General features: G+C 54.0%; 2 protein-coding genes across 3 annotated transcripts in view; both read right to left on the bottom strand.

Moving 5' to 3' along the window:
- Positions 1 to 9,345, bottom strand: part of KIF14 (kinesin family member 14) — a 26,998-nt gene extending 17,653 nt beyond the window's left edge. Inside the window, 9 exon segments of the mRNA XM_023748433.1 lie at positions 668 to 775; positions 1,460 to 1,490; positions 1,972 to 2,024; positions 2,878 to 2,976; positions 3,736 to 3,823; positions 4,811 to 5,065; positions 6,291 to 7,011; positions 7,309 to 7,784; positions 9,305 to 9,345. Of these exon segments, the coding sequence (XP_023604201.1) occupies positions 668 to 775; positions 1,460 to 1,490; positions 1,972 to 2,024; positions 2,878 to 2,976; positions 3,736 to 3,823; positions 4,811 to 5,065; positions 6,291 to 7,011; positions 7,309 to 7,687 (1,734 nt within the window). The 5' untranslated portion in view covers positions 7,688 to 7,784; positions 9,305 to 9,345.
- A 4,375-nt stretch (positions 9,346 to 13,720) lies between these two features.
- The window catches only part of DDX59 (DEAD-box helicase 59), an 8,254-nt gene continuing 6,586 nt past the window's right edge, over positions 13,721 to 15,388 (bottom strand). The window contains exon 7 of one of the 2 annotated variants that reach the window (XM_006107737.3): positions 13,721 to 14,088. In XM_006107737.3, the coding sequence (XP_006107799.1) occupies positions 13,825 to 14,088 (264 nt within the window). In that variant the 3' untranslated portion in view covers positions 13,721 to 13,824. The remainder of the gene's footprint in view (positions 14,089 to 15,388) is intronic. The other variant, XM_014449752.2, reaches the window with a different exon arrangement.

Genomic DNA, 15,388 nt, shown 5'->3' with positions numbered 1-15,388 from the left:
AGGAATGAATGCATCAGCAGGAATGAGTGCATCAGCAGGAATGAATGCATCAGCAGGAAGGAATGCATCAGCAGGGGGGACAACAAGTTTATGGCTCTCTCTCTGTCTCTCTCTCTCTCTCTCTCTCTCATGCAAAAACAAACAACAGCTCTTGGACTAAAAGCCACACAAACGCCCAGCGGTAAAGACTGGAGGAAGCGAGGTCAAGGGAACGTCAGGCAGCCATGACAAACATTTCACACAGCGTGGCAGTCACATGAACGTGCTGCAGAGCTTGTAAACTCGTTCAGGCGGAACGGTCACACCATTGAAACACGTTCCCCGAGATGTTTAGAGCGGTTTCATTGGAGCCCCGGGCCCGATAGCTGAGTTAGAAGAAACCTTTTACTTTCTGATGGGATTTTCCAAATACCGTCCGGTAATCCCCACGCGTTACTGAGAACACATCACATGTTGATAGAACGCCCACGGTATCACGGTAAATGAATAATAGGTATTATCGGTTTTTAAAACGGTGAGAAAAACCTATAGCCATCTGCACCAAACCTGATCCAGCCGCCGAGTCTATGTCCTCAAACCCAACGCTGTCAGGCCTGTACACGGACGTCCTTTTACCTTTGACTGAAAGGAAAGGGAGGAGGCGTGTGAGGCGCGACGCAGGTCCCACCTGGGTGCGGGTCAGCAGCAGCGTGAGCACCGAGTGCGAGCGGGAGCTCTTGTCGTTCATGCCGGTGGCCGCCGTGGCCCGCTGCTTGCTCCCCAGCTGCAGCCAGCCCTGCGGGGGAGAGAGGCCGGGCTGTGGGCGGGGCCCGGGGGGAGGTCACCCGCACCTCCCTTGACCCCACGCCCGTCACTTCGTAAAATGAAGCCACTCGTCCATGTCTACCGTGCAGTCCTCTGTATGCCCACTGTCCGGTGTTGTCTACCCCGATATCTGAGTCGGGAAATAGTAACTTTTTTAAAAAAAAGTCTTTGTTGCCCTGACCGGTATGGCTCAGTGGATAGAGCGCCGGCCTGTGGACTGGAAGGTCCCAGGTTCGATTCCGGTCAAGGGCATGTACCTGGGTTGCGGGCACATCCCCAGTAGGGAGTGTGCAGGAGGCAGCTGATCGATGTTTCTCTCTCATCGATGTTTCTAACTCTCTATCCCTCTCCCTTCCTCTCTGTAAAAAATCAATAAAATATATATATTTTAAAAACTCTTTGTTGTTGTCTTACAAAGGTCCTCCTAGGAAATAATAACTCTGAAAGGCAGCTGCTGTAACTACGCTGACGGGATTTGTTTTTAGTTCAGAAGAGAAATTCTCTTGAATAAAGTTCAATAAACGAAACCTGCTCCTGATAAGTGAACAAGGTTAACCGTTCCCTCCTGCGACCAGCAGCCGAGGAGGATATTCTCCTAGGCTCGTGGCCACGGTCACTCTCCAGGGGGCAGAAGGTGGGGGACAGCCCCTCTTACCTGGATGTCGGAGTAGGAACCCACGGCGTTCCTGGTGGGAAGGGAAAAGGCAGAGGCGGTTACGCTCTTGTTCTCGCACAGTAAGGAGGGAAGCCCCTGAGGGCCTCCCCGTGACAACATTCCCAGTTTCCATGACAACGTCCCCAGCCTCCATCCCGGTCAGGGCACAGGCCCGGGCTGTGGGCTGGATGCCCAGTGTCAGGAGGCATCGGATCCGTGATCCCCTCTCATCACTGATGTTTCTCTCTCTCTCTCTCTCTCTCTCTCTCTCTCTCTCTCTCTTCCCCTCTGAAACCAATGAAAATTATTTTAAAAAACCGAAACTCTTACCATGAACTCATCTTACACCTCCTCCCCCGGCGGCTTAAGGAGCAGATACAAACCGCAGCGGAGAGGGACAGAGGGAGAACACCAAGCATTGCCCACTCGTGTAATTCATGGTCTGCGCCAGGCCCCGCGGGTGCTGGGAAAGGTAGACACACAGGAGAACACGCAGCGGACACGGGACTTACACGGCCAGAGCTTCGACATACGGCCCGGAGACGGGGTGCTCGCGGACCCTCAGCTGTGGAGCAAGCGGGAGCGGTGGTCAGCGCACGGCAGGGGGTCCGTGCGAAGGCAGTTCTCAGCGGCTTTTCCCCACACTCTGAGTTTAAGGTCAAGACATCTGCCTTCACTTGACCCAGGAATAAACATCAAGGTTCCCACGGAAACTACCTGTGAGGCACTAAAACCGCTCAAACCCGGCTGCTGTGGCTCAGTGGTTGAGTGTCGACCTATGAACCCAGAGGTCATGGTTCGATCCCCAGTAGGGGGTGTGCAGGAGGCAACCAATCAATGAATCTCTCTCATCATTGATGTCTCTCTCTCTCTCTCCACCCCCCCCCCGCCCTTCCTCTCTGAAATCAATAAAAATATATTCTAATAAATAAATAATAAAAAAATTAAAAACTTTCAATTCTAACTGCATTTTCTTAAAAGCTTATGTATTTGTGAAATGTCCTACTTCACAGGAAATATTATCCATAGGATATCAGTTTGCCGAACGAATAACCCAGGGAAGAACAGTGCTATAACAATACCATTTTTGTGAGCTTCTACTGCCTTTTAGCTTTAGAGACGTGTTGGGATGGAGCGTTTAAGTGGTTCAACTATATCCTGGAACAAGTATCTTTTACACGATACTTGCTTAAAATAAAGAGGTTCAATTTAATAACTCATTTAATTTCCACTGGCGATAACGCTCAGCTTATTTTTACTAAATAACAACACAGTTCAACTGCAGCTCCCACGCACCTGCTATCATACAACAGCGTTTGGTAAGCATGTAGGCCCTACGTGTCACCTGGGGGACCCGTGGGACCACAGGCAATCGTAAACAAGGACACTGGGCACCAGCGACAGACGCTCCCACTCACCGCCTGCTTCCCCTGCCTGCCGTCGCCTCTGCCCACCAGCAGGTCGTGGATTTTTTCGTTATAAACTTCAAAGAAGCTCATTTCCAGGTGATACCTGACCTGGTAGGAGAGAAGCTCAGCCTGCAACTTACCGCCTAACGCCCTCGTGCGGTCTGCAACCTGTGCATCCGACAGGGGCCTCCTGTCACCCTCCACCCTCCACCCTCCACCCTCTGGCTCCGGCTCCAAGCAGAGCAGACAGTCTACAGACCCCATTGCTCCCGCGTCCTCGCTTTCCAATCCCCGCACCTGCTGCCCTCCGCCTGGGTGGCCCGCCCCCTCCCCACCAGTAATGACCGTGTCCTTCCCCAGCCCAGCTGTCCCCCTGAGAAGACCTCCCCCCCCCACGGTTCTCACAGCAGCCCCTCCTCATTCTGGGTTAGAGTTTCATGTATTAGCACTTAATGGCCCGTTTCTCCCTTCCGCTCTCTGACCCACAGGGCCTGGGAGTTGAACTCCAAGCTCGCACATCAGCAGCTTCACGCCCTAAGCTCGGGCCTGTGTCCTGCGGGGTCGGTGCACCGGGGGCTGAGTGCAGAGACCCGCACAGCGGGGCCGGCTCCCTCCGTGGGACACAGCAGACGCGCCTCCTCCATCCTCCTCCGCCGCTGCCACCAGGAGGAACCAACTCCAGGCCGCAGCCCCGCCCTCGCCCGCCCCTGGGCCCTGGCCCACCCCTGGGCCCTCGCCCACCCAGGCGCAGAGGGAAGTTAGGGCCCGTCTCCCCCTGGGGGCTTCCTCGGTGGCCCCGACTCCGATGTCTACCCGCTTTGGCTGTCTTCTAGCCCAACACGAAGGCCTGCAGCCCCCGGCACCTACCTCCTGGGTTTGGTGTTTGGCCACTTGAGCAAACAGGTCTTCGCAGAATCTAGGGATGATTCCTGGTTCTTCACCGAATCCCATCATCCTACGTGAAGAGGGGAAGTCACACCAAGCAGGTCTTTAAAACTCTGTCGGGGGGTGGGGCCACGTGATCACCCCAAGTGGGCACGGGAATAAGGGGGTGAAGCCGGGTGAACTCGCTGGAGGGGCCACGTGAGGGTTGAAGGGAGGCGACCAGGAGGCCCCGGAAGCTGAGAGGCTCGGACTGACGTGTGTGGTGTGCGCAACAGAAAATAGTTCGCTTTCGGAGAACAAGAAAAACAGATTGATTTGCGTGACGCGTATTCATTTGTGCAGTTATCCAGTGTCTGGTAAGTGAATGTTCAAGCAAAAATATTAATTTTTATTAAAATGTTCTATTACTTTATGTTAACGACGACTCGTTTATTTCAGCCCTTTGTATTCAGCGTGTCTCTATCGAAATAAACCCACGTTTCTATGAAAGTGGAAGCTTTTGCTTTTTTGCGGCCCACAGACACTTCAACCTTGTTCATCTGGCCCGTGTTAGCCTTTGCGTTTGACATGCTCGCTTTACAGTAAAACGGGGCCAATGACTCTCGCAAAGGTCGACTCCTGGGCATAAACCGGAGCCGAGAGGTCAGGCAGCTGGACCAAGGGTGCGGGACTAGCGTGTACACCGAGCAGACCTGAGCCCGGATCCCTGTGGTCTCAGAACCGTGTGCCATCCCCCTGGCTGGTTTGGCTCAGTGGATAGAGCATCGGCCTGCGGACTCAAGGCTCCCGGGTTCCATTCCGGTCAAGGGCATGTACCTTGGTTGCGGGCACATCCCCAGTAGGAGGTGTGCAGGAGGCAGCTGATCGATGTTTCTCTCTCATCGATGTTTCTAACTCTCTATCCCTCTCCCTTCCTCTCTGTAAAAAATCAATAAAAAATCAAAAAATAAAATAAAAAAAGAACTGTGTGCCGTCAATCAAGCCAGGCCGCTTCTCACGAAAGACACACACACACACACACACACCCGCCCAGAGCCACGTCGGCAGCCACACTCACGTGTACGACTTCCCGGAGCCCGTCTGCCCGTAAGCGAAGAGGCAGGCGTTGTAGCCCTCCAAGGCGCGGGCCAGGAGCGGGGCCGCCAGCGTCTGGTACACGGCGGCCTGGCCGGCGTAGCGCGGGTGGCACTCGTCGAAGGACCAGAAGGAGACGTCGTAGAGGAAGCTGTACGCCTGTCTCAGGTCCGGGTGCCGCACGGCGATCTCCTCCCCGTCCAGGAAGACCACCTGGGCCGCGTCCTCGTCCTTCTCTCTTCGAGACGGAGCGCAAAGAAGAAGGTCAAGTTACCGCCGTTATTCTGAGGATGAAGACCTCAAAGCTAGGTGAACGTAACACTCCTCCAACACTCCTCCGGGCGGGATGAGGTTTCAGTTTTATGTGGAAAATAGAGAGCAGCCCGGCCGGCGTGGCTCAGGGGTTGAGCGTCGACCTGTGAGCCAGGAGGTCAGGGTTCGATTCCCGGTCAGGGCACAGGCCCGGGTTGTGGGCTCGATCCCCAGTGTGGGGCCTGCAGGAGGCAGCCCATCAGTGATTCTCTCTCATCACTGATGTTTCTCTCTCATCACTGATGTTTCTCTCTCTCTCCCTCTCCCTTCCTGTCTCTGAAAGCAATAAAAACATTTTAAAAAAAAGAAAGAAAAAAAGGAAAAAATGCAGAGCAGCAGGCATGATTATAATGTGTTTCCGAAACACAGCTCCCGGGGCTCCCGCCTCCACTCTGGGGAAGACGGGGTTCCGGTTTCTCGCCCGGAACGTGGACCCTCCTTTTACAGCATTTTCCAACCTTTGCCTCTGGATCCCTCCCTTTCCCCGCTTGCTGTGGTCTACCTGTCCGCTTCAGCTCAGATCTGGAAACTTACTTCTCGTGTTTTATAAAGAAACTTCGGAGGCACAAGTCTATAGAAAGCGGGCAAGGTGCACACATATAACCCCAACAAGCCCAGCTGAACGTCTCTGGCTCCCCCTGCTGCTCCCGCTGCCCTGCAGGTCCCTCCTGCCCCCAGGCACCTCCCTCGGAGCCTCGGACCTTCCCGTCCACCCTCCGTCCCCCTCGGACCTGGTGGAAATCCCTCACTGGCTCCAGATCTGCAGGAGGCACTGGGTCCTGGTCTGGCCCTCGATATCCCTTTTTGCCCCCAAACTCTGCTTCAGATCAGAATTTATCCTGGAAACCACTCGGCCCATCCCCGGGGCACGGCCAGTCCCCTAAAATAATGGACGCACTACAACTCAACCCAAGTTTTCTCTATAAAAACGTCACTAAAATAAAATAAAATAAATAAGATAAAATAAAATAATAAAATAAAGTAAAATAAATAAAATAAAATAAAATAAAATAATAAAATAAAATAAATAAAATAATAAAATAAAATAAATAAAATAAAAAATAAATAAAATAAAATAAAATAAAATGTCACCGACAAGTGTGAGACGCATGAGCACCAGCCCTGCCTTCGGTTTCAAAGGTGTGACCTACCTCTTGCTGAAGGGCCTCACGCGGACCGCCACCGTCACCTGACTGTTCTCCGCTTTTAAGGGGTCCCTCTCTGTGGAGGCGCTCTGAGCCGCAGCCTCCTCCGTGGGAGGGAGCGTATGCTTGTGTGACCCTTCCCTTTTATTTGCGAAAAGAGAGCGTTTGGGCTTCTGTTGACCTTGGGAGCTGGGCGTCCTGGGTCTCAGGGTGGACATCGCCGCACTCTGAGGCTGAGGCGTGCCGCGCCGTGGGGTCCACGTGTGCCCTGCAGTGCGTTTCGCAGGCGTCCCTCTCCCTAAGCTTTCAAACTCATTTCTGCTTTTCGCAACATCCTCCCCCAGATTTCTGTGGTGCCAGCTTCCTGTTCCCGACGCTCTGACGTCCAACGGGCTCTGAAAGGGTTTCGTGGCCAGGCGTCCTGGTCGAGCCTCCTCAGCCTCTTTCTGGGGACGGATGGGCGTGCTGTGACTGAAGTACTCACGAGTCACGCTGTCGTTTGCTCCCCTGAGGGCAGAAAATGTTCCTCTGTCTTTTTCATCGGCCACAAGTCCAGTGTCACCATCTTCAGGTGAGGGTGCAGACGATGCAATGGGGGAGTTTTTCTTGTTACTGACAATCCTTACCTTCCTACTGGTGTCCCGTGAAGCACCATCACTTGCTGCGGCCCCTCCCACGCTCTGTGTCGTTGAATCTGCTTTAGCTGTTGTCCGCCTGTCCACGGAATCTGCTCCAGCTGTTGTCCGCCTGTCCACAGAATCTGCTCCAGCTGTTGTCCGCCTGTCCACGGAATCTGCTCCAGCTGGTGTCCGCCTGTCCACGGAATCTGCTCCAGCTGTTGCCTGCCTGTCCACGGAATCTGCTCTAGCTGGTGTCCACCTGTCCACAGAATCTGCTCTGGCTGTTTTCTGCCTGTCCACGGAATCTGCTCTAGCTGGTGTCCACCTGTCCACGGAATCTGCTCCAGCTGGTGTCCACCTGTCCACGGAATCTGCTCCAGCTGGTGTCCGCCTGTCCACGGAACCTGCTCGGACGCAACGTTGTAACTTAAGACGAGTTTCTGTCTTTCTTTCAGATGACTCTCCCACCTCACTCCCAAGCAACGATGATTCTTTGTTCCTTGTAACTCTCCTCTGAAGGGTCAGTCTACCCGCAGGGTTAGGGGTCAGGGGCGCATCTCCAGGGGCCTTACAGGCGGAGATCACGTAGGTGCTGTTTATGTCTCTGAGTTTCCTTGCGGACCTCAGGAACGGGTCGTCGTTTTCACGCTCGGACACGTCCGAGCTGGACAGCTGCTTCCGGCTGCTCCCCAGGCCGAGGCCGTCCGGTGATGAGCTCCTCTGGGAAGCAGGAGCGCCGGGGAGGCCGCTGCTGGGCCCTCGCTGTGCCGTGTAGACTGACATGGTGGCAGCGAGTTACTCTTAAAAGGATGTCGCTGAAGACTCTAAGCTCTGCTCTGGATGCTCCTTTGACGTCCAGTCGATCCGTTTCCAAAAGTATCTGTTAAGTTATTAAAAAAAAAAAAATTAGATTGCACAGACCACAAACAGGCTTCTAAGACATGAGGACCTTCCAGGACATTAGAATACGTTAGAATAAATGGCGACGTCCGGCTCAGAACTGTTTCCAAGCAGCTCAGACAAATCCATGCCCTCGTAGAGCTGACGGTCATTATATCACATGTTATTTACATCCCCGTATGCCAATGCTACGGATTCCAAAGACAAGACCCCTATTCTTAGTTCCTTAGTCCAGAAGGAATAGACACATCACCCTTACAACAGGTCAAAGGTGCCAAGGGACTTAAAAGATGTAAAAAGTGCATGTCAGCAAAGTGTTGTGCTTTTTTTAAAAGTACCCCCAGTTGGGGAAGCAGGGAGGGGGGTGAAAGGGAACCCTAGCACCTAAGTCAAAGACGGAGAAGCATTTTCGTAATACGTGTTGAGGAGATGTTACAAACAGGGATGCCTAGTGGGATATGGACAGAATGATTTCAAGCCACCGAGGCCGAATCGGTCAAAATCCGAACAAGACTCCCCGATCAATAAATATGAAAAACAAAACCCATGCTTACAGGCCGGAAATGTTCAATATACAGGACGTTCCAGCCGGGTTCAAAGAGGAAAAGGCAGCTGGCCGGCGGGGCTCAGTGGTTGAGCATCAACCTAGGAACCAGGAGGTCACGGTCTGATTTGCCGGTCAGGGCACATACCCGGGTTGCAGCCTTAATCCCAGTAGGGGAGGCAGACGATCAACGATTCTCTCATCACTGATGTTTCTCTTTCTCCATCTCTCTCTCCCCCTCCCTTCCTCTCTGAAATCAATATATAGATAGACAGATAGATATAGATATAGATATAGATATAGATATAGATATAGATATATAGATATAGATATATATGTGTGCATAATATGCTAATTAGACCGGACAGCCTTCCAGACAACCTTCCGGAGGAAGCCGGGGCCATCAGCCAGGGGAATTTTGAGCATCGGGCCTCCAATATATATATAAATTTTTTTTAAAGAACAAAAATGCAGAAGTTCATTTTTAAGGGCGTCTTTTGTAAGTTCTAAACAAACAACAACACCCTGGGCATGAGCATCTCCGGGCAAGCTTTCCAGTCCAAGGACACGCCCTTCCTCCTATGCAGACACACGGAAGGCCAGCAAGTCCGCCGCCGCCGGACACTCCGCTGCTCGCACCCACAGGTGGGCCGTTTGGGCGAGTTCTCCATCCGACGGGACGGACCCTCGGGAAAGCAGTCACCGCCCTGCCCAGCGTCCCCGCGGTTCTGGGCGTCGCTGGTCACTGCGGTGAGACTGGACCGGAGCCTGAGGTCCGGCCGCCGGGTCCGGCCGTCCGTCCTCCCTCCCTTCCCTCCGTGGAGGCCCGGAGCCGAGACCACCGTCCGCACCCCCACGACCGCACCCCCCCCAGGGCCGCACCCCCACACACGGCACCCCCACCTCGCACGCCCCCCACCGCCGAGAAGGCCGGACACGGTGCCCGCGACACTCACCGCCCGCTTTCCCGGTGCCCACAATTTGAATGGGCGCTCCGCCTTCTGATTGGCTACTGGAAGCCGCGTTCTGATTGGCTGCTGGGCGTCGCGTTCTGATTAGCGGCTGCGGCCGCGTCGGCGCCGCCTTCTAATTGGCTGCAGGGTGTGGCATTCGGATTGGCTGCTGGGCGCCGCGATGACATCGCGTCGGCCCCGCCTTTTGATTGGCTGCTGGACGTCGCGTCGGCGCCACGCCTTGGCTTCCTCCCGCCCCTCCCGGAAGCGCCGGTGGCTGGGACTCGGGGAATCGAACGCTAGACCCTGGGGCAGTGACACTCGTCCACCTTCAGGGTAAGCGCGGAGTCCGTCCACCGCAAAAGTGGCTGTTTGTCCCCGATTGGTCATCGCTGCGCTTTTCTAGGGTTTCGGAGGCAGAGCGCGGCGATCGGAACGGACTGAATATTTTACCTTGAGTTTGTTTCGCTTAATTCTGGAAACCCCCAACTGGGACAGGTCTCCAAGCCCAGCGAGGAGGGAACGCCAGATGCTCCCACGCGGGCTGTGGACCCGAGCAGCGGGCAGCTCAGAGCTCTGTGCCCGCATCGCATTCAGGCCCCGCTGCCGGGACCGCAGCTGTTCACGATGCCGGCGTTTTCAAACCTGCTCCGAACTGGACTCCTCCGAGTAGGAGTTCCTTGAAGGACTGATCAACCCTGCCTGGGGCTCCCGGCCGGTGTGGCTCAGTGGCTTGAGCGTGGACCTATGAGCCAGGAGGTCACAGTTCGATTCCGGGGTTGTGGGCTCCATCCCCAGTGTGGGGCGTGCAGGAGGCAGCCGATCCATGATCCTCTCTCATCATGGATGTTTCTATCTCTCTCTCCCTCTCCTTCCTCTCTGAAATCAATAAAAATATTTAAACAAAACAAAACAAAAATCTATGTATCACTAAAATCACTTTACCTCTCTGAGCCTTGGTTTCTGTGCTTGTGATATGAGATAAAACATCAATGATTGCTGGAAAATTCAAGTTAGAGAATACTTTGGAAATGGTTTTTAAAATGTGACTGGTTACTGTCTATCAATATAATTGACACATGTTTTCACTGTATACAGTACAGGCAACTGTCAAGTATTTGTGAGAGCTGCAGTAGCCGATGTGTATGAAAGTGCGAGCTTGTTGCATGAGACAGGACTCCATAAATGAACGACCTCAGAAACCAACTGCATCTGCCGTCGGCTAAGAATCCTACAGATGATTTTTCCTTAGTTTCCGATCTCATTCACCACCAGCTGCCCACTCCCCTTTGGTTGAGCCCCTCCCTAGCTCTGGCCTCGGAGAAACAGGCGCCCCACTTCTGGCCTCAGCTTCCTCCTTCCCGGGGACCTCCCTCCATCAAAATATTCCTCTTCCCTCTTCACTGTCCCAAATAATCCAGTTATTCTGCAAATAAATGCACGTCTTCTTAAAAAATCCACCAGAGGGAGACAAACTGAAAGAAAACACATGAAAAGAGGTCGGAGGAAGCCTGGCCTGCCTGGCTCAGTGGTTGAGCATCAACCTATGAACCAGGAGGTCACAGTTCAATTCCTGGTTGAGGCACATGCCCTGGTTGTGGGCTCGATCCCCGGTGGGAAGTAGGAGGGTGGCGTGCAGGAGGCAGCGATCCATGATTCTCCCTCATCATTGGTGTTTCTCTCTCCCTCTCCCTTCCTCTCTGAAATCAATAAAAATAATTTTTTTTTAAAGAAGTGATGCAAACCCATTGGAAGCCTTTTAGATTAGGTTAAGGTTCACAGGAAAACCTTCACTCGGGCCAGTTAACAGTCCCTGGGGACAGATATTTATTATAAATTACCCAATGTCAGAGTTTTTAAATCGTTAAAACGTGGGCTGTATCGTCCTGCTTTGTAGGAGTTCGTGCTGCGTTGCATTTTTTACTGCCGTGTCTTTGGTTCGAGCCACTGCCCTGGGCAGCCGCCTCGACAGAGACTCTTCTGGTTCTCAAATTCCTGCCAGAGTTGAGCACAAAGGCCGTTTTAAATTGGGCAGATCTTGTGTTTTCTTTCTAAATTCGAACACGTGTCGGGCCAGGAGCCTTGGGAGTATGGGCGCCTGCACGTTGCGGTCTGATCGGCTGATGAAATCTTTAAGAATTCCATCGTGACCACTCGGTGACTGACGCAACCTAAATCCATTGAGCAAGTCTGCCCGTCATTTGAACAGAGGCCGTTCCAGGAATCTCATAATCCCTTTTTAATATAGAAAGAGGAGAGCTCGGGGATTAGTACCTGTTCCAGACGCTCTTTCCTCTTTGAATCACGCTGGGTTCATTCCAGAGAAGATTAGGAGGAGTCAAAAAACCATTGTCAGCCCCAGGGCCTACTGGGTAACCTGTTGGTACATCAAGGGAGCTCTAGGGGTCAGTGAGGATGGAGAGAACCGTTCCCCGGGGTTCTGAGCAAGCCCTGAGACCCTCATCATGACAGGAACAGGACCCATCACCTCTCTGCTCCAGGAGATCCCACCCGGCCGGCGTGGCTCAGGGGTTGAGCATCAACCTATGAACCAGGAGGTCACGGTTCGATTCCCGGTCAGGGCTCATGCCCAGGTTTCGGACTTCATCCCCAGTGGGGGGCGTGCAGGAGGCAGCCGATCAGGATTCCCTCTCATCATTGATGTTTCTATCTTCCTCTCTGAAATCAACCCTATATAATAAAAGGCCAGCGACCATAACGGCGTAAAGACCAGATCGACCAGTCACTATGAGGTGCATTGACCACCTCTTGGTCCCTCCCCCCATCCTGCAGGCTCCCATCGCTGTATGGCCAACGGGGAGCCACAGGGAACCGGGATGGGTGGCGGTGGGGCGGGACTGGGGACTGGCGAGTGGACAGAAGATGGCCCTGATCGCAGGCTAGGCCGAGGACCCTACTGGTGCACGATTTCATGCACTGGGCCTCTAGTACAAATAAACAAAACAAACAAAGAGTGGTCATTGTGGTCCAGCCCCAGGCTCTCTCCTCCGCATGGTCAGCGGTTCCGTGAAGGCTCCATTTAAACGTGTTAGAGATTCGCCTTCCACGCGGGGCCTCCCAGCTTGTGAGGCTGCATGTCAGTCGCCCCGTTTCTGCCCGTTTCCCTAGACGGCTCAGATCTGTAGTCATCTGCCCATTCCTGGAATGTGGCACCCGATACTCTGCGTCCTCACAGGCTCATCCGAAACCCTCCCTTCTCACCTGAGGACACCAGGGACTCAATGCTCCCATTGTGCCCAAGGTGCCCGCCCGGGGTAATTAGGAGGGTGCACCGCCTGCAGCGGGGCTGGGAGCGGGCAGCGTGGGGTGCCTGCCTGTGCTCCCCGACTCCCCACTCTGCACAGGACACACTGGGGGGGGGTGGTTCACGGTCACAGAGTTCTCCCTTTTTATCTTCTCTTAAAATATATTCTTATTGATTTCAGAGAGGAAGGGGGAGAGAGAGAGAGAGAGAGAGAGAGAGAGAGAGAGAGAGAAACATCCATGATGAGAGAGAATCATGGATCGGCTGCCTCCTGCATGCCCCACACTGGGGATGGAGCCCGCAACCCGGGGAATGTGCCCTGACCGGGAATCGAATTGTGGCCTCTTGGTTCCTGGGTCAATGCTCAACCACTGAGCCACGCCGGCCGAGCTGTAAATTGCTCCTTGTAAACATATCTAAATGGTAAACGCCTGCCTCTACTTCCGGGCCATTCTGTGCAATGAGGCTGCACATGCCACACGTTGTAGCAGGTACTGTACGGCAGGTCCTGGCGGGACGGGCACGACCGCTCACCTAATTATCCCTGGTCGGCTTCGGGCGGCGGCCCGGCCGGCGGGGTCACACTCAGGGAGCCTCACCGACAACAAAAGGGCCCTATCTCCCCGGAGTCGGCTTACTGGCGGCCGCCAGGACAGTCACCTTGAACGACCTGCCACCTCCAGTACCAGGCCTGCCTCCCTGTGAGCAAACGCCGTGTCCACTGCGGTCAGCAGGAAGCATAAAGGCGACAGAGGGGTGTTGGCGTGAGTGCCACCAGCGGCACAACCGGAGTGCGGTTCAGCCTGCCAAAGACAACAGTATCTTTTTCTTAATTTATTGATTGATGCCAGAGAGGAAGGGCGAGGGAGTGAGAGAGAAACATCCATGATGAGAGGGAATCATGGACCGGCTGCCTCCTGCACGCCCCACACTGGGGACGGAGCCCGCAACCCGGGCGTGTGCCCTGACCGGGAATCGAACCGTGACCTCCTGGTTCATAGGTCAACGCTCAACCACTGAGCTACTATGACCAGGCAGAAAATTTTTTTTAATTCCATTTTATTGTTAAAAGTATTCTAGATGTCCCTTCCCCCCCCCCTTAAAAAATATAAATACATAAATAAAAAGAAATATTTGTCTAAACCTCCCCCCAATTTTTTTTTCCATTTTTATTTCATGTCCTCGTCCCGGTTCCTCAAACCGCACGTCCTAATGTACAGAACGTCCCCGGATCGGAGCGTCCAGGCGGCGCGGCGCGTCACTTCTGCGCGGTGCTCTTGTCGTGCCTCCGGATGATGTCCATGAGGTTGGCGCCCGTGACCAGCGGGTTCGGGGCCTGCCGGTCGCCCTGCTGCTCCCGCCGCTGCTGGTCGCGCAGGTACGGGGAGTTGAGCAGCTGCGGCGGCAGGAGGGTCCCCGTGGGCTTCACCCTCTTGGCCACGTCCCAGAAGAGCCGCTTGGAGTTGTTGTTGATGAAGGTGATGGCCGTGCCCTTCTGGCCGAGCCTCCCCACGCGGCCGACCTGGAGCGGGAGGCAGAGGGGGGTTTCAGGATGGTCCCCGTGACACCCCAGCGCCCCGAGGAAGGAGCGGAGGACCCGGGTGTGAAGACGCTTGCCCGGGACGAACGGTCACTCAGAGAGCAGCTGCTGGAATTGGTCTCTCGATGTATTTGTGAAATCGCTCTAGTGGCTGCCACTGGCATATTTTTTTAAGAAACAGCCCAGCCCTGGCTGGTATGGCTCAGTGGATAGAGGGTCGGCTTGTGGACTGAAGGGCCCCGGGTTTGGAGATTCCCGGTCAGGGCACATGCCCGGGGTTGTGGGCTCGATCACCAGAGTGGGGTGTGCAGGAGGCAGCCGATCCATGATTCTCTCTCATCATGGATGTTTCTCTCCCTCTCCCTCTCCCTTCCTTTCTGAAATCAATAAAAATATATTTAAAAGAAACAGCCCAAATACCTATGTGTATATGCATGCATATACACACATGTGCACACCCATGTACACCTATGTACATGTATGTGCATGTGCATTTCTGCACCGTGAACTCAGGTGACCACTCCAAGGTGAGGGCTTACTCATTCGTGTTCCTTGTCCCTGTGTGCACGTGTGCTCCAAGGATGGAGACAGACAGACGCGCGAGGTCTGAGCCACCCTGAAGGCGGCGGCCATCGCGGTGTGACTGCGCGCTGCTCCGTGAGTAATGAACGCAGCGGATTGACCTTGGGACCGGAGGAAAAGTTCGGGCATTCTAGCGGCACCCTCTGCTCAGGACACAGAGCAGCTTCCTACCTATTTTATTTCATTTTTTAAAAATATTTTTTATTGATTTTTCACAGAGAGGAAGGGAGAGGGACAGAGAGCTAGAAACATCGACCAGCTGCCTCCTGCACACCCCCCACTGAGGATGTGCCCGCAACCAAGGTACATGCCCTTGACCAGAATCGAACCTGGGACCCTTCAGTCCGCAGGCCAACGCTCTATCCACTGAGCCAAACCGGTTACGGCTTTCTTTCATTTTTTTAAATATATTTTATTATTGATCTCAGAGAGGAAGGGAGAGGGAGAGAGAGAGAGAATCACTGATCAGCTGCCCCCTGCACGCCCCACACTGGGGATCGAGCCCGCAACCCGGGCCTGTGCCCTGAGCAGGAATCGAACCCTGACCTCCTGGTTCAGAGGTCGGCGCTCAACCACTGAGTCATGCCTGCCGGTGCCTCTTACGTATTTTAAAATGTTAGAAAGATTCCCACACAACACGACTCTAAGTCTGGAAAGGAAATGAGCCTCGGTTATTTGAAAACGAACTCCTGGGCCATCA

The sequence above is a fragment of the Myotis lucifugus genome, unplaced genomic scaffold (assembly GCF_000147115.1).
Source record: "Myotis lucifugus unplaced genomic scaffold, Myoluc2.0 scaffold_1397, whole genome shotgun sequence".
Taxonomy (NCBI): domain Eukaryota; kingdom Metazoa; phylum Chordata; class Mammalia; order Chiroptera; family Vespertilionidae; genus Myotis; species Myotis lucifugus.
Note: the sequence above shows the minus strand (reverse complement) of the source record. Positions and strands in the feature narration are given on the sequence as shown.